The sequence below is a fragment of the Colobus angolensis genome, unplaced genomic scaffold, assembly GCF_000951035.1.
Source record: "Colobus angolensis palliatus isolate OR3802 unplaced genomic scaffold, Cang.pa_1.0 Scaffold160, whole genome shotgun sequence".
Taxonomy (NCBI): Eukaryota; Metazoa; Chordata; class Mammalia; order Primates; family Cercopithecidae; genus Colobus; species Colobus angolensis.
In genome coordinates, this window is record NW_012114711.1 from 6,343,664 (window position 1) to 6,365,933 (window position 22,270).

General features: G+C 43.2%; 1 protein-coding gene across 2 annotated transcripts in view; it reads right to left on the reverse strand.

Moving 5' to 3' along the window:
* Positions 1-6,868: 6,868 nt before the first annotated feature.
* IL5RA (interleukin 5 receptor, alpha) overlaps positions 6,869-22,270 on the reverse strand; it is a 41,889-nt gene continuing 26,487 nt past the window's right edge. Inside the window, exons 10-12 of one of the 2 annotated variants that reach the window (XM_011937232.1) lie at positions 13,849-13,945; positions 12,073-12,157; positions 6,869-7,642 (exon numbers count right to left, since the gene is read on the reverse strand). In XM_011937232.1, coding sequence (XP_011792622.1) covers positions 7,556-7,642; positions 12,073-12,157; positions 13,849-13,945 — 269 coding nt within the window. In that variant the 3' untranslated portion in view covers positions 6,869-7,555. The remainder of the gene's footprint in view (positions 7,643-12,072; positions 12,158-13,848; positions 13,946-22,270) is intronic. The other variant, XM_011937233.1, reaches the window with a different exon arrangement.

Consider the following 22,270-nt stretch of genomic DNA (forward strand, 5'->3'; position numbering starts at 1 on the left):
ATTGAAATGCTGGTGGCTTGGGTTTAGGGCCTACTCCAAAACATTAGGTGTCTCTATCTGTAAATAGATGACATATAAACAATAAGGTAGATAGGTAGATAGATACCAGTTCCCATAAGCAACAAGAAGAAAAGGCAGTCATGAGCTTGAGGCTCAAGTGGGATGATTTCTCTGCTTCTCTTTCCTTGACTGCAAATGTTGTTTTTTGCATGTTCATTGTCCTTGACTTTGGGTGTCTTAGAGCCGTTTCTTTAAACTCCGGCTACCCTGCAAGATCAAGATTACCCAATAAAATAGGAGAGGACCCATTAAACTTGGATTTCAGATTTAAAAAAAAAAAAGTTATGCTTCGCTATATAAGTATGTCCCATCCCATGTCATATTTATTTGAAATTCAAATTTAACTGAGCCTCTTATTTTTATTTGCTAAATCTGGCAACCTTACACCAGGAGGTCGTCATTACCCTCATTGAGGTAATTAATTTGTAATTCAAAATTTCAGGGTCTTGCTGATGTGTTGTCAGATCTCTGAAGGTCAATGGCTCTGAGGGCGAGACCTGAAGTTTGTTGTTTTGAGTTCTGTTTCGTTTGCTGAACTCTCCTTCCCACTTTTCCTTGGATGGTGTGAGGATGGGATGTGTGTGTGTCCAGAGAGACAGGGCTGGTGGGTGTAGTTCCTCTTAGAGCTGGCAGAAGTTTTGTTTTTGTTTTTGTTTTTGTTTTAAAGACAGAGTTTTGCTCTTGTTGCGCAGGCTGGAGTGCAATGGTGCAATCTCGGCTCACTGCAACTTCCGCCTCCTGGGTTCAAGTGATTCTCCTGCCTCAGCAACCTGAGTAGCTGGCATTACAAGCATGCGCTGCCATGCCTGGCTAATTTTGTATTTTTAATAGAGACGAGTTTCTCCATGTTGGTCAGGCTGGTCTTGAACTCCTGCTTTCAGGTGATCCACCCCCCTCAGCCTCCCAAAGTGCTAGGATTACAGGCGTGAGGCACCGCACCCAGCCCAGAAAAGAGTTTTAAGACAAGGGAATCTTTCCCCAGCAAAGGCCCACGTTATGTGGCAAGAAGGTGTTAAAGAAGGTGGAAGGGATTCCAGAAATACTCTGAAGGGTTAAAAACAATGGGCTTGTTGCCAAGAACATAAACCACAGCACAGCTAGTTGGAAAACTATGTAGTGGATGCATCATTTATCAACTACAATGTTGGGACCAAATATCCAAGACCAAATAACTGGCAGTTAGAATTGGCCCAGTTGTTCCTCTTGAATTTAGTGGTTAACAAATAAGATATTGAGTGCGTACTGTGTGTCAAGCACTTGCTGGGCACTGGAGAAACTGAGATAAATAGGGTTAAGGCTTCCCTCCTGGTTCACTGAAGGAGACAGAAATACACTTATTAAAGGATGTTGTGAATAGTGTGACAGATAAAAGTATGAACAGAATGCTGGACCTGTGTTTCTTGCAAAACCTACTTATAATGAGGTTAAGTTCAGTCAAACACATTTTTTTTTTTTTTTACCATTGATCACCCGTGATGATTTTTATTTGATTAAACGTGATTGTTATTTTCTCAAATTGGTTGCTTTTCTTAAAAAAAAAAATGAAAACACATTTACACATATTTTGAATACATGAAGCCATGTGTAAATATTGGCCTTCTGGGAAAATCTAGCTCATTGCCTGCTTTTTTTTGTAAATAAAGATTTATTGCAACATAGCCACACTGATTGATACACTGCCGATGGCCACTTTGTGCTATCATGGCAGAACTGAGTATCTGCCTCAAAGACCATATGGTCTTCAAAGCTGAAAATATTTACTGTCTAGTCCTTTAAGAAGATGTTTGCTGACCAAGGATAGTGGCTCATGCCTGTAATCCCAACATTTTGGGAGGCCAAGGCTGGATGATCGATTTAGCCCAGTAGTTCAAGACCAGCCTGAGCAACATGGGAGACCCTGTGTCTACAAAAAAATTTTATAAATTAGCTGGGCATGGTGGCACACCCATATGGTCCCAGCTACTCCAGAGGCTGACGTGGGAGGATCACTTGAGCCCAGGAGGTCGAGGCTGGAGTGAACCGTGATCACGGCACTGCACTCCGGCCTTTCCAGCCTGGGTGAGACAGGAGACCCCGCCTTAAAAAAAAAAAGGCGGCAGCAGCTTGCCGACCTTTAAACTACGACAGCAGTACTTTATTGTTGATTTCGTTATTGCAATTTTCCCTTCGGGTTTATGTGTTCTTTCAGTTTATTACTTGGCAGGGACAAATCTTTGCTTTTAATTTTAATAAATGAAACAAACCTAATAAGACAGCTTCAAGTTGAAAAGAGTCCGCTAGAACTTTAAAATCACGCACATGGCCATATGGGCGGCTTTGTGTTGCTCTTGACAACCAACGCAGATGTCTACTGAGAGCCAAATGGTGGGTGGTGCCGGCTGGGAGGTGCGCAGGGAGCTCCGAGGAGCCCAGGTGTTTGGTAGCAGCTGAGGTGGAGGGCGGCGTTTCTGAGACGAGCATCGCACAAACTGTGAGTTTTTATTACTTCATTAATTTAAGCTCCAGTAACGATTTAACTTCTGCTATAACCACACATTAATAAATGAACCTACCATTAGAACTTAGTTCTTTAGAATCTATATTGTTTTCTATTCTGGTAAACATTTAATAAGCTCACTTCCTTTTCCTTGGTCTGGTTAGACTCAGCCAGCAGTCGGTTCCTACTTGGGGCTTATGGAGACAAAGATAAAGTAGACACTGCTCTTGACCTCAGAGTGTTTACACGGGAAATGAGACAGAGGATTGTTAAAGAGTCCAAACCAGGCGCGGTGGCTCACGCCTGTAATCCCAGCACTTTGGGAGGCCGAGGCGGGTGGATCACGAGGTCAAGAAATCGAGACCATCCTGGCCAACATGGTGAAAACTCGTCTCTACTAAAAATATAAAAATTAGCCGGGTGAGGTGGCACGCGCCTGTAGTCCCAGCTACACGGAAGGCTGAGGCAGGAGCTTGCAGTGAACCGAGATGGTGCCGCTGTACTCCAGCCTGGGCGACAGCGCCAGACTCCATCTCAAAAAAAAAAAAAAAAAAAAAAAAGAGTCCAGTCACTGATAGAATTAAACAGAAGGAACATAGAGGGACACAATTCAAACTGGAAGTTGAGCAAAAACTTTTAGGTGGCAAAGAGCCGAGACTTAGAAGATAAATCAAAGTGTCAACAAAACGAAAAGAGGTTGAAAAGGCTTTTTCCACCAGAGAAAGTTTTGGCAGAGGCATGGAGTGATGCAATAGCATGGAGCTACAGGGAAATAATCAGCACGTTGGTGAAAATTGAGGTAGGAGTATTTGGGTGTGTGGCTGGAGAGCTAGTAAGGAGCTGAGTCATAGTGGACTTTGCCTGAAAAGAAGCTTTAACTTGAAGATGATGGGGAGTTATGTAGGCAGATGTGCCTTTTACACTGATCCTTCAAAGGGAGGAAATACCAGTTCAGTTCAGAGGCTACTATAATAGTCCTAGCTGAGAGATGGGGGAAGACAATAGTGGGGACAGAGAAGGGGAATATGGGGGAAAAATAAGAAATGTACCCACTCTTTAATTGCAGACTTAGACAATTCACTGTCATTTATGTTTAATAGTTCTCATTTTGAAATATTTATATTCACATCTATTACCTACAAAACAGGAAATAAGCAAAATTGTCTTTTAGTACAATGCAAAATTCCAAAGAAAGAAATGGTTTTCAAAAACTTTGCACCCTGGTACTCACTTTGAAGGATGTAGAAGCAGGAATAGCTACAGTCCTTAGGCTAGCACCAAGTCCTATTCTAATTAGGTTTTTCACCTTTACTTGTGCCATCAAAGATTGTTTTCAGTTCTCTGTTCTCACTTCCAGATATCTACTTTTTCTTTAACAAATTAGCACCTAAGGCTTATTAATTCCACCAGCAGATGGTCCTGACACATATAAGTCTCACCATGAAAACGTTTCCATTTTTAATCAGGATGTTCTTTGCCCACATGGATTCTTCCCCAGCCTGCATGAATAGCTTGAGGTCTGAGGCATTTCAATGAGGCTCAGGTGGTCTGGCTATTGGCAAACATGACCTTCACCCTCCTGTCTCTCCAGCACTCCCCCATGCTGCACGCGGTGAATTCCAAATGCCAAGGAAAGAAATTGGGCTAAAATCCCTATTGGAACGGATGTCTTGGAAAAGCATGTTTGTTCTGATCCTGTGGCCGTGGAGGCTCTAGGAGAAAAGTGACTCTCTACCCTGTTCTAGTGGGAGATGGCAAAAGATGGGAGCCGATATCATGACTTTACCTTACATCAACCTGTCGCTGATGGTGTTGACTGTTAAGTGAATTTCAAACTCTTTGACTTGCCGTAACAAGGCTAGTGAGAACAGTATAGACCACTCAAAATGAGCCACTTCTGAAACGCCTCTTACACAGCAATTTATACATAACCATTTAGACACTTTGGCAGCAAAAACATCCAGGTCACAGTAGCCCAATGGTTAGGCACATGTGTCTCCTGGTTGCTTCTAACCACATTGTTGTTAGATACCCAGCTTCCTCCCCGTGTTATTACTGTAGGTCTTGAGGATCTCTGCCAAATACTGTTCAGTCTAACCTATATACAAGGTGCCGTATCAGGGCTGACAGAGGGCTTAAGAAACATTTATATTTTCTTAGGTCAGATACTGTCCTAGACACTGCAGATAAAAAGACATATTTCACACAAGCTCCATCCTCCTGGAACTCGCAGTCTAGAAGGGAGGCCTCCCAGCTGTTAATGGTATATCCTGCAATGCAGTAGCTCCAACATGGCGATGTTCTCATTCTGGATGAGGCCCAGAATGAGAATCCAGAGGTGGGATCAACAAACTCTGCTTCTGAAGGCTTCATGGAAGAAGTGATGATGATTATGGGTTCCCAAAGAATGACTATGAGTTCCACAAGGCAAGAAGGGAGGAAGAAGTTCCCAGTCCACCAAGGAGGCCACATGGGCTACTTCGTGTTGCTCCTGAAACACATATACCAAGGGCCAGATTAATGGTACCAGCTCAGGGAAGTGTGGCAAGGAGCTGCACAGAGCGCAGGTGATCTACGGCTGCTGAGTTGGAGGGAGGAGTCTCTGAAGCGAGCACCACACCAAGCATTGAAGAGCCGGCCACCTTTGTTGGGGGGAGCTCCCTGCTTCTGTTCCTGCCTCCTAAGCAGAGGCAGCTTCCACAATGCCAACTGTCTAGGTTCTGGTTTGAAAGAGATCAGACAGGGTGCTTCAAGCCTCCCCAAAAGGACCGTTTTCTGGGGACAGGCCTTTTCTGTCACTTCTTCCTTCAGCGGCTGATTTTCAAATTTTGGTATGCATAAGACTCTCCCGGAGCAGCAGTTCTCCGAGTGTGTTCTAGAGACCAGCAGCATTGGCATCACCTGAGGACTTGTTAGAAATGCAGATTTTCAGACCCCACCCAGACCTATTCAATTAGAGACTCTAAGAATGGAGCCTGCTCCTCTGTAGCTTAATGAGCCCTCCAGGTGCCTCTGATTCTGACCTAAGGTGTTCATTAAAAATACAGTTTCCTGGCCAGGAATGGTGGCTCATGCCTGTAATCCCAATACTTTGGAAGGCTGAGGCTGGTGTATCGCTTGAGCCCAGAAGTTTGAGACCAACCTAGACAGCATGGCAAAACCCCATCTCTACAAAAAAAATACAAAAATTAGCTGGGCATGGTGGTATGCACCTGTAGTCCCAGCTACTTGGGAGGCTGAGGGAGGAGGATGGCTTGAGCCCAGGAGAGGGAGGTTGCAGTGAGCTCAGATCACATCACTACACTCTAGCCTGGGTGACAGAGCAAGATTGTCTCCACCCACCCCCAACAACAACAACAAAAGCAGGTCTGAGATTCTGAATCATTCGAGTGACCAAACATTTTAAACATTTTGCCAATTATTGCACCACCTCCATGGGCCTTGCCTTCTCAGCCACACCCCTAAGCAGGCCTCAGCTTTCCCTGACACTCCTCCCCACATTTCTGGGGTCACTTTCCCCTGAGCCTGGTATTCAACTCCTCACTATGCCATTTCCTATCAACTTCTCTGAACCTTAGTAACTGCAACTATAAAATGGAACAGTAATACAGATCACTATAAGACAGTTCAGGCTTGTCAAGATTTAAGACGTCTCTGTGCCTATTACCCAGGGTTCAACCCTCTGCTAGTTATAGTGGATAATTATAGGTTATTACCCAGGGTTCAACCCTCTGCTAGTTATAGTGGATAATTATAGTTTAGTTAAGAAAACAAACCTGGAAATATGGTGATCAATGTGTCCCCACTGATGGATCAAAACTGAGTAAAACAACTCCAGAAAGCATTTAAAGAGTGTGCCATGTGGGAATTCTGGGCACTGTTACCTCCTTTCTCAGCCTTCAGCTTCCTGACTCAGGGCCATGTAGAATCAGCACTGTTTGGGTTCCTTCCTCTGGCCCATCTCTGCCCAGGACACACCTGTACTTGGTTCCACCTGTAGTTCATCACCCATCACAAAGGCCTCCAATCTGGATGCAGACTCATATGTGAAGATGTTAGGAAGAAGAACTTCTGTATAGATTGGGATATTTGACGGGATGGCCTTGTAGAAACCTTTCCAAACTTGAGAGACTAGGATTGACCTGGCATTACTTGAGTTGCTCTGAAGCCTTTGGCAGCAAATGTCTCTTCAGAAAGTTCCTTCTTGATTCAGTGATCCCTTTCATGACTGAATTATGCTCAATGACTTTCTCAGCATATTTCCAGAATATTGTCTTCCTTCAAGAATGTAATATTTGAACGAAATCCTGTCCTCTCTTTTAATATGGGGTGATATCTTAGCTCTATTATGCTTTTAAAGTAGTTGGTTTCAAATGATGTATCCTGGATCAGGCCTCTGGAGCTTGAGATAATTCTCTCTCTCTCTCTCTCTCTCTCTCTCACACACACACACACACACACACACACACACACACTCTACCTATAAAAAGATCATTCTAGAATATGGGGGGTGAGAAATTTGTGGCTCTCACTTGCTATAGAAAAGATAGTCTTGAATCCAAGTTCATGATTCACTCCAAGCTGGTGCAAAATGCTTTCTTCCTCAGATGGTAGCAGAGTGCTACCATTGGCAGCTTAAACAACCAAACGGGCACTGCCAGAAGTAAAGACAGCTGGACGTTAGCCTTAAAAGCTGTCTCTTGTGCAAGAAAAGTTTGAGGTAAGTCAAGCAAATTGCAAAGATCGGCAGGTGAGGAGGTGCTACCCTGTTTGGAGTGGTGAGAAAAAACATGGCAAAATGCTTGGAGGAATCAACTTCCCTGCTGTGGGCAAGGAGATTTTGATGAAGCATCCATACTTTTAAGGGATATAAGACTGATGTGTCTGTGTGTATTGCTTCGCAGCTAAATTGAGTATTCCATAAATTCTGAACACCTCTTAGCCAAGAACCAGCATCGCTGTTCTTCTTTTCACTGAGGCATGTGTGTGTGAGTTCATCAGAGGATGCCACAGTGGCAGTCAAAACACAGAATCCTCCAGGGTCTCAACTCCAGGCTTCTCTATATAACTGATGACTTCAATTTCTGTCTCAACGGAGCCAGCTTTCTGCAAAACAAATCATCTTTCCTTAGATGTCTTTTAGAGAACTTTTGGGTTCTTTGAAATCTTTACACTTGGCTTTAAGTCTATTATTTTTTAAATAAAAATAGTAAATGTTGACTGAAGAAGATGTGAAAAATAAAGTGGAAAGAAGAAAATACCTAGCCGTACAACTTTCTCCCAAACACAGCCCACTGCTTCTCCTGAGCCTTTCTTTCTAGGCATAATATTTTCTTTAGACTTACTTGAAGTCATATGGATACACATCTTTTTTTTTTTTTTTTTTTTTTTTATACAGAGTCTCCCTCTGTCACCCTAGCTGGAGTGCAGTGTCATGATCTCAGCTCACTGCAACCTCCACCTCCCAGGTTCAAGCAATCCTCCTGCCCCAGCCTCCCAAGTAGCTGGAACTACAAGCACACGCCACCATGCCCAGCTAATTTTCATATTTTTAGTAGAAAAGGGGTTTCACCATGTTGGCCAGGCTGGTCTCGAACTTTTGATCTTGTGATCCCCCCGCCTCAGCCTCCCAAAATGCTGGGATTACAGGCATGAGCCACCACGCCCGGCCGGATACACATCTTTAAAAATTGATTTCTTTCTCTCTGACATTACTGATTGTAAATTACATTGTTAAATGTGCTTTGGTGGCATCACTTTTGATAGCTGCATCATAATTCCATCCATAATTTATTATAGTATCCCCCTAACTTTGGACAGTTCTGACCCATTTTGGCTATAATGAACAATGCTGATAATAATTGGAAAATTGGTAACAAAAATAAAATTGCCTGTAAGAGATCCTATTCCTTTACTTCATTTACTCAGCCAACATTTTTACTACCTGCTCCACACTAGCCACAGTGCCGTGTCTTGGGAATTCACTGATGGACACAGCAGGCATGGCTCCTGCTTTTATACATTGTACTTGTAATAGTTTACAGGCAACCTAATTGGGGGAGGAACCCTCTCTGGTTGCCATTGTAGAAACAAGGAACACCTGGAAACCAGTCTTATCCATTGAAAGCTCAGGTCGGGCGCCGCGGCTCATGCCCGTAATCCCAACACTTTGGGAGGCTGAAGCAGGCACACAGCTTGAGCCCAGGAGTTGGAGACCAGCCTGGTGAGACCTTGTCTCTACAAAAAATATCTAAGTCAGTAAATTATCAGAAAGCTCAGGATTTGATTTTTTTAGAATAAGCCTTTCTTTTTTACTGCTAAAGGCCAACTTTCTTCCTTCACAGTATGTGTATTTATTTATTTATTTATTTATGACAAGTTCTGACTCCATCACCCAAGCTGCAGTGCAGTGGCACAATCTCAGCTCACTGAAACCGCCTCCTGGGCTCAAGCCATCTTCCCACCTCAGCCTCCTGAGTAGCTGGGACTACAGGTGTGCACCTCCATGCCTGAGTAATTTTTTTTTATTTTTTGTAGAGATGGGGTTTTGCCATGTTGGCCAGGCTGGTTTCAAACTTGTGAGCTCAAGTGATCTGCCCGTCATGGCCTCTCAAAGTGCTGGGATTACAGGCATGAGCCACTGAGCACGTCCCTTCACTGATGTCTAAATTTCTAACTGAGGTCTGAACAAGCAAAAACTTGCTTCTAGGAGTCCTCTAAGTCCTGGGACTTTGGGCACCCACCCCAAGCTCAGAGGTGCACATTACCATGAAAAGCAAAGGGTTTCCTTTCCCACTAGCCAAACATTTCCCAGCGGCCACCCATAGCACCAGCGTGCCCTCTTGTCACCCTTGTAGCACAGCCTCTGAGAATGGGTTGGATGGCTTTTGTCCTTGGAGGTGGAGGCTGTGCATGGCCTCATGGGGCCCAGCTGTAGGCAGCTCTGCACTCGCTCTCATCCTCTCTCAGGTGAAGAATTTAGGCCACAGGGCCCACAGCACCAGGCTGTACTTCATTTCCACCATCCCATGCGCTCTTTATTTCTTCTCTCAGTCTCTAACTGCTCTGTTTTTCTGTGAAACTCTGCAGTGTGAGAAGAGAATAAGTTGTCCTGAGAAGCCAGGCGCTGTTCAGTGCTGACATTCATCCTCTGCTTATTCTGAAACCAGCTTGTCTGCCCCAAGTTGTTATTTTACACACTTGACTTGATTTTAATTAACAACAAATCACAACCTTATACAATAAGCTCTTAAACCAGTTTATTTCACCAACTTTGGAATATTAAAGGAAATCTTTCAGGGCTCTGTAGGGAAATTAGATACCAGCATTAAGATGTTCCATTAAGAGGCTGGGACAAATGACTTCACTTGGCTGCTTAAACTAGATGTGGGCTGGGTACAGTGGCTCACGCCTGTAATCCCAGCACTTTGGGAGGCTGGATCACTTGAGGTCAGGAGTTCAAGACCAGCCGGGCCAACATGGTGTAACCCTATCTCTACTAAAACTACAAAAATGAGCTGGGCATGGTGTCGGGTACCTGTAATCCCAGTTACTCGGGAGGCTGAGGCAGGAGAATCACTTAAACCCAGGAGCCGGGAGGTTGCAGTGAGCCAAGATGGCTCCACTGCACTCCAGCTTAGATGACAAAGCGAGACTCAATCTCAAAGAAACACACAAAACCAGATGTGTTTACTTAGGAGTGAGTGTGCTAGAGAAAGGAGGGACTGGCAGCACACATCCAGAACCAGCACCAAAGCTCCACCTTGGGGTCTACTCTTCTTCCCAAAGAACTCAGTGAACAAGAGCAGATGGGCCATTCCCCTGATAAAGGAGAACACAAGGATCCAACCATGGGCAGAATGATTCTTTTGCCAGCCTCCATTCTCTACTTCAGTCAGCCAGTAACTGTAACTGTCTATAAATCCTTCCAATACTCAAACTGCAAATGCTAAGGAAGGTTCACCACTTATTGAAATTAATCATTTTGGTGAGTTTTTCCATGAACCCTTTCTTTTCCCTACAACCAGTCACCAGGTGGTTCATCCAATCATGGGTTACTTCATTTGAGAGAAACCTAAATTTGCTAAGAAAATTGTTTGATCTAAATCAAGGATTGGCAAACTACAGCCATGGGCCAAATCTGGCTTGTTGCCTGTTTTTGTAAATGAAGTTTTACTGGAGCACAGCCACACTCATTCATTAGCACATTTTCTGTGGCTACTTTCACACTACAATGGCAGAGTTGAGTTGAAACACAAACCATTTGTCCCTCAAATATTTACTACCTGGCCCTTTACAGAAAAAGCGTGTTGAGCCCTGATGTAAATAACTGTTCACTTTAAGGATAAATTTGACAAAGTGCAATAATTATACACTGAAAAATCACAAACCATTGCTGAGAGAAGTTAAAGAAAGCCTAAATAAATGGAGTGATATGCTATGTTTATAGATAAGAAGACTTCATATTATTAAGATGTCACTTTTCCCCAAATTAACTTATAACTCAACACAATATCACCCCAAATCCCAGCTACCTATTTTTGTAGAAAATTATCAGCTGAATCTAAGATGTATATGAAAATGCAGAGGACCTAGAATAACCAAAACAACTTATTAAAAAATTTGGGGCCTTACACAAATGGTCTCATGGTTTATAATAAAGCTACAGTAATCAAGATAGTATTGTATTGGCATAAAGACAGACAAAGAGATCAATAAAACCAAACGGATACTCCAGAAATAGACTCAACTATATATAGCAACTAATTTCCAGCAGAAATGCCAAGACAAGTCAATGGGGAAAGGATTATTTACTTCAACAAATCATGCTGGAACAACTGAATAGCCATAAGTAAGTGACCACTGGGCTGAACCTAAGTGCTCTGAAAGGTGAACAGACCTAAGAAAATTCATATTGGGTGAAATAATTTGCCTATTCTAAAGTCTTTTTTATACTAAAGAGCTAAAGTTCCCTCTGAAAATTCTCTATTAACTAAGATACTCATGTGGAAACATGGAGTCTTAAAACATTAGAGCTAAGCAGAACATTGTACAATCTCATCTGTGTCCCTTATTATACCAGAAAGAAATTCAAAACTCATAGGGCTGAAGAGATTGTCCAAAGTCAGTTAAGGGATGGCTGATATGAAATTAAAATTTAAGACTAACTGGAAAGAACACTTGTAACTCAGTACCTTTCCAATATGTCAAAACAGTAATGAACATGCATAATAAAACAATCAGGCAAGCAGGCATGGTGGCAGGCTTCTGTAGTTCCAGCTGCTTGGGAGGCTGAGGTGGGAGGATCGCTTAGACCCAGGTGTTTGAGACCAGCCTGGGCAACATAGCAAGACCCCATCTCTTAAAAAATACAAACAACTGAATCAGCCAAAGAATAGAATGACTGAAGCAACAGAAATGCTCCTGGCCTTCTGAGTAAAAGCCCTGCCTTATAATCTAGAAAACTAAACCCAATGACAGATCCCAGGGGACTCAATCCTGGACACATGGCATATCATAAGAACTTTCAATATTACCTCATAGTTAGCGGTTACAAAGAGATCTTTGATATTACTTTTTGGTGCTGGAATTGGTGGAAACAACTTGATCCATAAATGACATCTGAAAACGGAGTAAAGAAGGAATTAGGTGAGCATGAGTATATCTTTTGTCTCTAAATATCTACTCTAAAAATTGACCTGGTTAATTCTAGAACCTGCTGTTTTGTAAATTCAAAATCTTTATGTACCAAGACTTCCAAAATTATAGGTGAAGACTTTGTGGGTACCACAAGGCTTTGCTGTGGCTTCTGAGTCATCCAGGGAAAACCAAATGGGAAACTGCTTTGTGTCAGTGGGTGTTATGAGGCCTAATCTCTCAAAATGAACTTTCAAGTGTGTGGTGTTGTGCCGTTTCCTGCAATGCTGATTGAAGCATTCCTTCCTCAACTGTGTTTACTCACAGAGTTTACTTACTTTTGTTTTTTTTGAGACAGTGTCTTGCTCTGTCACCTAGGCTGGAGTGCAGTGACACCATCACGGCTCATTGCAACCTCCATCTCTTGGGCTCAAGCAATTCTCCTGCCTCAGCCTCCTGAGGAGCTGGGACTACAGGCACATGCCACTGCGCTCAGCTAATTTTTGTATTTTTTGAAGAGACAGGGTTTCACCACATTGCCCAGGCTGGTCTTGAACTCTTGACCTCAAGTGATCCTTCAGCCTCGGCCTCCCAAAGTGCTGAGATTACAGATGTGAGTCACCATCCCCAGCTGAGTTTATTTGCTTTTCATCTCCTTTGTACTGCCTTCCCCCAACCTGTAGATGCCATCTAAATATAACGTTTATAATATAGTAAAGCTGTTTAATAGAAAAGTCATTTTCTTTTCTTTTCTTTTCTTTTTTTTTTTTTTTTTTTTGAGATAGAGTCTTACTCTGTTGCCCAGGCTGGAGTGCAGTGGTTCGATCTTGGCTCACTACAACCTCCACCTCCCAGGTTCAAGCGATTCTCCTGCCTCAGCCTTCCGAGTAGCTGGGACTACAGGCGTGTACCACCACGCCCAGCTAATTTTTTGTATTTTTAGTAGAGATGGGTTTCACCACATTAGCCAGGATGGTCTCGATCTCCTGACCTCATGATCTGCCCGCCGTGGCCTCCCAAAGTGCTGGAATTACAGGTGTGAGCCACCGCACCCAGCCCTTATAAAACTCATTTTCTAAATTATGAAAGGGCCAAGAAAAAACATGTTTTTAAGTCTCCTAAAAGGTTTTGTGCCTTACTGAATGCTAAAATGGGTAAGGGGTACTTATGGGCTATTTGCAGGCTCTAGGATAGGACACCAGATCCATATGCGATTTCTAGAATCTGTGTTTGACCTAATAGCCATCAGCCACTCAGGGACCTGGTGATCTGATAGTTGAGGATGATGATGTGCAGGCATTCTGGTGATTTTAACCTTCCTGAGCTGTGAAAAGCCTATGTCGACAGCTTACCCAAGACAGCCAAGGACTGAGTGGAAGACTGAGAAGGAATCAAAAGAACCTGCAAGTAGAAACCTTCACAGATATTAAAAGCTGTCGACAACTTCAAGTAGGAGTGAGTGATAGCCGAGGGCTGTGTTGTGCTCTGTCCGGCTTCTGTAAATCACCTCTGGATGTTTCCACCTTTGATTTGGCCTACACTCATCTTGGACAGGTCATCCAGGCACAAAAATACCATAATTTTACCTGATAATAAGAACCCTCTGCCTCCCGGAGGCATGGTAAGCCTGTAAAAATGTAGTACTCAGACCCCACTGCAGGTACCCAAATACTTACATTCTACAGATGAGCAAGAGAATTAACAAGATGAAGCAGATGGTTGCCATAAGCACAATGAGAAACCACTCTCTCAAGGGCTTGTGTTCATCTTTTCCTGGTGGAAAACAAAAAAGAAAGAAAGAAGATGAAGTCCAAGTTGGAAGCAGCAGGTAAAAGAAATGATGAGGCTTGGGTCATCAGACAGCTCAGGTTTGAGTTGCCGGTGCTGGGTGGTGCTGGGCAAGTAACTTAATTTCCCTGAGCCTAAGATTTCTCGTTTGTGAAAGATGGGTAACAGCCATCTCACAAAGTTGATATAGGGTGAAATGAAATGGCGGCAGTGAGGCCACTTTTTTTTCTTAAAGAATGATTTATTCAATCAATCAGCAAATATTGATGGCATTCATTCCATGCACTGTGTCACTTGAATCCTGAAGCTTATTTGTTTTTGGTACGTAGTAAGGTTTTTAGATAGAAAATCCACAAAAAGATAAGCCTACTGAGTAACCCAATTGCATCACAATCAAAATATTTTACGAAGTTGGAAATTAAACTTTTGGAGGAAGTAAAGAATGAGATAATACTTGCAGTGAACAATAAAGGTATTAGACCCTAAGTGCTTTTCAATCTTAAATACCTTCAAAGTACCCATTACCATTTTACAGATTGGAAACAAAGCAAACTGCCATTAAGTCAGTACAGAAAGTCAGTATTTTGTATGCCACTTATTCTCTGTTTAAATTTGCTTTGAATCTACATTCAAGGGACAGATTCTTCTAGGAACTTCTATGATAGCTTTGGGGTACTAGAAAGGCATCCAAGACAAACTCAAGCCAGGTGGGGTGGCTCATGCCTGTAAATCCAAGCACTTTGGGAGGCCAAGGCAGGTGGATCATTTGAGGCCAGGAGTTCAAGACCAGCCTGGTCCAACATGGTGAAATCCCATCTCTACTAAAAATACAAAAATTAACCAGGTGTGGTGACAGGCACCTGTAATCCCAGCCACTTGGGAGGCCGAGGCACAAAATCGCTTGAACACAGGCAGTGGGGGTTGCAGTGAGCCAAGATTGTACCACTGCACTCCAGTCTGGGGGACAGAATGAGACTGTCCCCCAACAGCTCCCCCGCAAAAAAAAAAAAAAAAGAAGAAAAAAACTCAAGGCTATTTACCAAACAGTGTTTAAAGAGGTTATGTGTTTGCTAACCTGCCTGCGTCATCTCCCTGAATACGAGTTTCCTTTCTGTGGGAGAGGCTGCTCATTCACTGATTCCTTTATTCATCCATTTAACAAATATTTATTGGTCTCCTATTGTGTATTTGGAACTGTACAAATTACTGGGATTCAGTGGTCAAAAGATCACATATGGGTGCTCCTGTCATGGAGTCCATTAGGAAAGAATCACACTCAGCAAAAAGCAACACAAGCAATGATTTAATGACCAGTGTGCTAAATACTGTGGTGAGGTTTCAACCACACTGCACCAGGAGAAAAGGTTACCGTCCCCAGTTTGCCATGATTTGCTTCCTCTGGAAAACAAGAAATACATAAGTGGAATCTTCAGGTCTTTGTTAATAGCCTAAGACTTCCCAAACCTCCAAAATACTTAAAACTCAAATCATTCAAGTAACAAGAAGGAGAGATGCCTTGGCATATAATCCTAGTGATTCCAATCTTGCCTTGTTCTCTTGCTTTTATGCCTCCTGAGGACCCTTACCCAAGCTTTATCTTCTACCTCCTGAAAGTTTTAATCTCCTTCTTCATCTCTTCCGTTCTGCTTTCAAATATTCATGGAGTCCTTCATCTTGAATAAGCCATTACCTTGCTCTGCCATCTGTCTCCACTGTCATCAAATACGTTCTTACTTTATTTCCCAGTCTAAATTATTGAATAAGGGCCAGGTGCGGTGGCTCACGCCTATAATCCCAGCACAGGGATTGGGAAGCTGAGGCAGACGGATCACCTGAGGTCAGGAGTTCAAGACCAGCCTGGCCAACATGGCAAAGCCCTGTCTCTACTAAAAATACAAAAATTAGCAGGGCGTGCTGGCTCTTACTTGTAGTCCCAGCTTCTTGGGAGGCTGAGGTAGGACAATCGCTTGAACCTGGGAAATGGAGGTTGTGGTGAGCTGAGATCGCACCCTTGCACGCCAGCCTGGGCAACAGAAGCGAGACTGTCTCAAAAAAAAAACAAAAAAAAAAGATTCGGGCTGCTTCATTTCCCATCTCTAACACTGCTTTTTTAATCACGGTGACTTTCTCCTAGTTTAATTCAAAAGATGCTTGTTTTCTTTTTCCAGCTTTATTTTTACTGACCTCCTTCCTGAGTTTCAGACTGGATAGTTGAGTCCACCTTGAAACCGAGTCCTCAGCTTTATTGCCCAAATCTTCCTCCTCTTAGATGGCACTTCTCCCCATTTTAATTTCGACTGGCCCTCTCCACTCATCCTTTGACCCTTTGGTATTTTCCACTGTGGTCTATTCTTTGAACTCTGAAAAGTGTGTTTATACCGCTTCATCTTTTAATTTTGTGAAATCTTTTCCTAGGTTTTTATTCCTGATCCTGCCTGACACTCAGCTCCAGGCCCAGATCTTAGCCTGTCCGTAGGTGAAACCTGCTCGGATATTTCTCAAGGCTGACAACATTCAAAACCAAATGCGTGCTCTTCTTCACATCAAAACCCCTTCTCTCAGTAACTGCCCATTTCAGTCTCAATCCTTCCAAGCCCCCAAACCTGAAGCCTTGAAGTCACTTTGACTCTTTCCGTCCTTTACAGGCCCTGTCCCTTCTCCTCATTCCCTCGGTTCATGTCATTACTGCATACCCAGTGATTAGTGCCGGACAGGCATGCTTTGTCCATCCAGTGCTTTCATCCCTGCCTAGTCTGGAAACCTGGCTTCTAGTCTCAGCTTGCTGTGGAGGTGGTCATTCTGGGCCTTGGTTTCCTCATCTAAAAACATGGCAGTTGAAATATATAATCCTTCAGATCCTTCCCCAGCTAGCACCTTTTCTAGCACCACTCACTCAGTACAGGGTACTGTCACTTCATGTACACATACCTTTAATAAAATTGGTTTTAGAAAAGGAGTGCCTTTTTGGGCTGGGTGTGTTGGCATAATCCCAGCACTTTGGGAGGCCAACAGGGCAGATCACTTGAGGTCAGGAGTTCGAGGCCAGCCTGGCCAACATGGTGAAAGCCCGTCTCTACTAAAAATATTAAAAGTAGCCAGGTATGGTGGCACCTGGCTGTCATACCAGCTACTAGGGAGGCTGAGGCAGGATCGCTTGAACCTAGGAGGCGGAGGTTGCAGTAAGCTGAGATCACACCACTGCACTCCAGCCTGGGCTACGGAGTGAGACTCTGTCTCAAAAAAAAAAAAAAAAAAAAAAAGAAAAGAAACCAAAAGTAGTGCCTTTTTGCTGCTGGAACTTTAAAAGTTGTAATAAAGTATAAAAATTAAAAAAGAGAAATCAGTAGTCACTGGAAGTAACTAAGAGCTTATTTTCTATACATATTTTTACATTCCCTTTTTCTGAGTGCTTCTAAGTGCCCAGATACTGTGTAAAGTGCTTCACGTACATTCTCAATTCTCACAGCGATGCTTTGAGATAGACACTATTATTCTCACTGTACAGATGCAGGAACTGAGGCAGAAAAGGACAGAGTAAGTCAGCCCAGGCCACCCAGCAAGGAAGTGAGGGAGCCCAAACAGTCCGTGCTCTTAGCCTTGATGCAGGAATCCCATTCCTCTCCCTCCCTCTGCAAAACTGAGGGCACACTGAATACACAGGAACTTCACTTCACTTATTCTAAGCATTGCTTTTCCTTGCGAACTCTCCTGAGCATCATCCCTATAGCTCTCTGTGCTTCACTGTGGGAAGCCCTGTTCTATTGTTTGCATCCCCGCTGCCTGATAAGGCTAAGTGTGCAGGCAGCTTCTCTAATTAAAGGTGGCTGCTTTGCAAACTACCTTTCCTCCTGACATTCCCCAAACTCTAGGTGAGACTGAAGCACTTTATTAAAAACCTATGACTATACTATTTATTTATTTATATGAGATAGAGTCTTGCTCTGTTACCCAGGCTGGAGTGCAGTGGCATGATCATAGCTCCCTGCAGATTCTAACTCCTGGGTTCAAGCAATCCTCTCGCCTTAGCCTCCCAAGTAGCTGGGACTACAGGCACGCATCACCGTGCCTACCTAATTTTTAAAATCTTTTGTAGAGATGGGGCCTTAGTATGTTACCCAGGCTGTTCTCAAACTCCTAGATTCAGGCAATTCTCCTGCTTTGGCCTCCCAAACTACTGAGATTACAAGCGTGACCAACTGTGCCTAGCCCTATGGCTCTAGTTATTTTTTTTTTCAAGTTTTATTTTGAAATATACTTATGTCTATTGTTTTACAAAAAGGCATTCGCCACATTTTGTTAAATAATGGAAAACAGACCCTCAAAGTGGCAAAGCTTTTATTTTCCTAAATCCTACAGATACTCAATGGTTCCAGGATTAATACTCAGTTCTCCGGATTGGAGCTGAGTGCTCTGTTAGACTTCGTTTTCACTGCATTCTCTATTTCCCAGTCTGATTTCCTGAATAAGGCATTCAGCCTGCTTCATGGCTCCATCTCTCAAACTATTCCATGCTCGTAACCATTACGCAAGTATCCCGATAACCACATTCAGAAACTGTAGGTTCAGAGACACGGGATTCTAATTCAGCAAGTGGTACATCAGCAGAAAAAAAGTTATCCTGTTTATAACTAGATTAAACCAACAGAAAAAGTACGGGTCCTGCAGAAAGAAGGGGCAGTGTTGTAAATAATTATCAGGGTCACACTGTCAGTCACATTTGAGTCTTAAATTGTGCAATACCCCCTAGCCTGATATGGCAAGTTCTGATAACAGTACCGTTTTCTTCTGACCATGATTACAAAAATATTTTCAGTTAAACCACTCTCGAGTTATTCACTTCAGCCCTTACTTTGATAAGCGAAGATTCTCACTGAATTAGCAAAAATATAGAGGCAACCCTGATTTATTTCATTAAATGAGAAAAAGTTATTGATGCATACAAGGTACTACGTGAGAAGCAAAGTCATGGTCACTACCGGGAGGGAGTTGGCACATTAGTCATTTCTCCTGGCCTGGCTTCTCCAGTTGCCCCAAATGCATTAGGGCTACTCACCTATAGCCAGCTGAAAACAGAACTAACACCTGAGAACACAACTAAGGTCAGCTTTTCCTTGAAGAAAACATAAATTGGCAGGAAAATTTTGTGCAAGAAAAAGCTTTCACGTACTCATTGCCAAGTAGAAATTACTTGTGGATTACTTGTGGTCAGTTATTTATTTAGGAAAAAAAAAAAAAAAAAAACAGTAGATTAGTGAATTAAAGTAAGCACCTACTCTTGTTTTGCTGAAAGTAGAGCAAGCAGAGAAGATCCCACTGAGAGTATACATTCTTTGGGTCAAAATGATTAAGAATTTCAATGCTTTAAAAGTTGGGAGATCCCATAATATAGTCTTAGTTTGAATTCTGGGGTCTCCAACCTTGGAGATGTTAAAAACAAAATGTATTTCCAGGTAATCTGACTCTTTCCTCTGACTCCCGGAGAATACCTTTCTTGCCAGTAAAAAGGAAGTCACAGATGTTTCTTTTCAAGAAATCAATGGGCACTGCCATTTGGTTATGCAAAAATGGGTTTCAGAAAGAAGAAGTCACACAGCCTGTCCTTGTAAAGAGGACAAGCTCTCCAGACTCCCTATTTGATTCCTGGGTGCTTTTTAGGCATCACTAACTTAGACCATTTGGGAAATTCAGTTGCCTGGTGTCTGGGGACCTCAGTTTCCATTATTTTTGACATCTTAACCATTTGACCTTGCAAATAAGCCAATAGTCTGCTATTCTTCTATGACCCTAGAATGTATATGGAGTGGGACATGGGGTGCAGGTGGGCTGAGACAGTGGCAACACAGAAGGCAGAAGGACTCCAGGTATTGCACCCAAACTAGTCCCAGCTCTGCCTCTGGGAGTTTTGTCAAGCCACTTCCCTTTTAGGGCTGCAGTCTCTCTTGCTCTAGAATTCTATGCTCTATGAGGTTTAGACTGATAGCTCCTAGGAGGTAAATTTGATTTGGAAGCCTGTTCCACCTTAAATTGTGCATGTAAGTATGAACTTTCAGTGCTTACATATTGATTTTGAATCTGATTTCAGACTCAACAACAGGTTTCCAGGGAAAAGAGCTAATTAGTAAATTGATGGGATGCTTCCAACGGAGCAGGCCTGCTGTGTTTTTAGAACCAGCAGGTGCTGAGAGAAGTTCAAATGGCACCAACAGGGTTGGATAATTGAGAGGATGTCAATATGGTAGTCTATGATACAGGGTTTAACTAGCTTCCTGTGACTTGCCTCTGGTTGGAGGGGAGACTGTGGCGTCATTCATGAATGAGCACCCCAAACCAGATCACAGGCTCCCAGTGCAAGCAAGTCAGGAGCAGACCTTTTGGGTGAGTGAGCTTTCAAGGCAGCTGTCAAATGGACTGTGGGAGGTACCTGGTTTAGAGAAATAAAAAGAGGGCAGCAAAATGCAGCTTCAGTGAACAAAATGTAGAGGAGTGAAGGACCCAGATCAAACACACACAACCTGCACTATCTTCATCTGGTGGAACTGGGCTTCAATGAACTGAATAGAGAGAGGAAATGGAGACTGCATTTGTGTACATGTGTGTATTTGTGTGCATCATGCATGTATTTGTGTGCATGCATGTATTTGTGTGTGCATTCAGGATTAACTGGATGGCTCACTGCAGTTAATTTTACTGCTTGTTAAGTTTACTGCTTGTCTGCATTATCCCCCAGTAGGACTAGACTTGATGAAGTTGAGAGGGGAATTCCTCATGGCAGTTTTCTTCTCTGCAGGCTTTCCCACAAAGCACTAAGGGTTATGTACCTTCTGGGGCCCCCCCAAGCAACCCAGAATTTTCTTCCCTGTAAGGGGCTGCTGGGCCTGTTTTATCAACCTGCTAAAGCAGATGAAAGCTGGCTGCAGAGCATGTGGTCATCACATAGAAGTAAGCAACAAGGGATATAAAGAAGTTTAGTCCTAGACTGAGTGTGGTGGCTCAGGCCTGCAATCCCAGCACTTTGGGAGGCCAAGGTGGGTGGATCACTTGAAGTCAGGAGTTCAAGATCAGCCTGGCCAACATGGTGAAATCCTGTCTCTACTAAAGATACAAAATTAGCCGGGCATAGTGGCATGAGTAATTCCAGCTACTCTGGTGGCTGAGGCAGGAGAATTGCTTGAACCCCCATGGGAGGTGGAGGCTGCAGTGAGCCGGGATCATTGTGTGACTGCACTCCAGCCTGGGGGACAGAGTGGGACTCCATCTTATTTAAAAAAAAAAAAAAAAAAAAAACCAGAGGGGCATGGTGGTGAACACCTGTAATCCCAGCTACTCGGGAGGCTGAGGCAGCAGAATCACTGTCTTAAAAAAAAAAAATAAAAAAAAAAAAAAAAAAAAACCAGAGGTTTAGCCCTAGTTCTGCCACTTGCTACCAAAGTGACCTTCAGCAGGGTAGCCTCTCCAGCTTCTATGTCCTGCATTATAAAACAGGAAGAAGGACTGAATAAATGAACACATGTGAAGTGCTTAGCACAGTGCTGGTACATAGGTGTTCAATAAATATTACTTATTGTAATTACGATTAGGATGAAATTCATTGTGTCAACAAATTCATCAAGATAATTTCCCTTTCATCAAAGCGAGGCCAAAATTGGAATGCTATCAGAATTCCCAAAATGCAGAGTGATAAACTCAGGTCAGGAGAAATAAACACACATCAAATATTCCAGATACTGAGGAAGAGAAATGGAAGTTCCCACCCTTCAAGGATTTAGGGTTCATAATGTTCATTAAAATGAACATTATTAAGAACTTGGACAGGAACATTTAGACAAGAATGGCCTGAAGAAGCTAACTTCATTCCCAATGGCTTGTCTGGATGGAGACTGACAAGGTCAAGAGCTGGCAGAGCTTCCTGCTTTCACAGCCCCCAGCCCCTCTGCCTGAGCTTGGCCCATCCTCCAGCCTCAGTTTCCCTGGCTGGAGTAATAACCACCAGGGCAATGGAACATCTCGAAAAGAACCCAGGTGTGGAGCCAGTTCTCTGGCTGGGTTCCAAACCCAGGTGTCCCACCTACTATCTGTGTAGCTTCCAGCAGTTCCTTCACCTGTCTGCATCTATTTTCTCACCTGGGTGATTAGGAAATCATGTATGTGATGATGAAATCATGTATGTGATGATAAATAAGATGATGTAGGTGAATATGTCCTGCACAGGGGCTGGCCCCCTGACAGAGTCCCTTCCTCCCCCAAGCTGCCATCCCACCATGAGGTAGAATGTATGCCTAGAAGGGTGGTGCAGACACCAATAGATGTCAG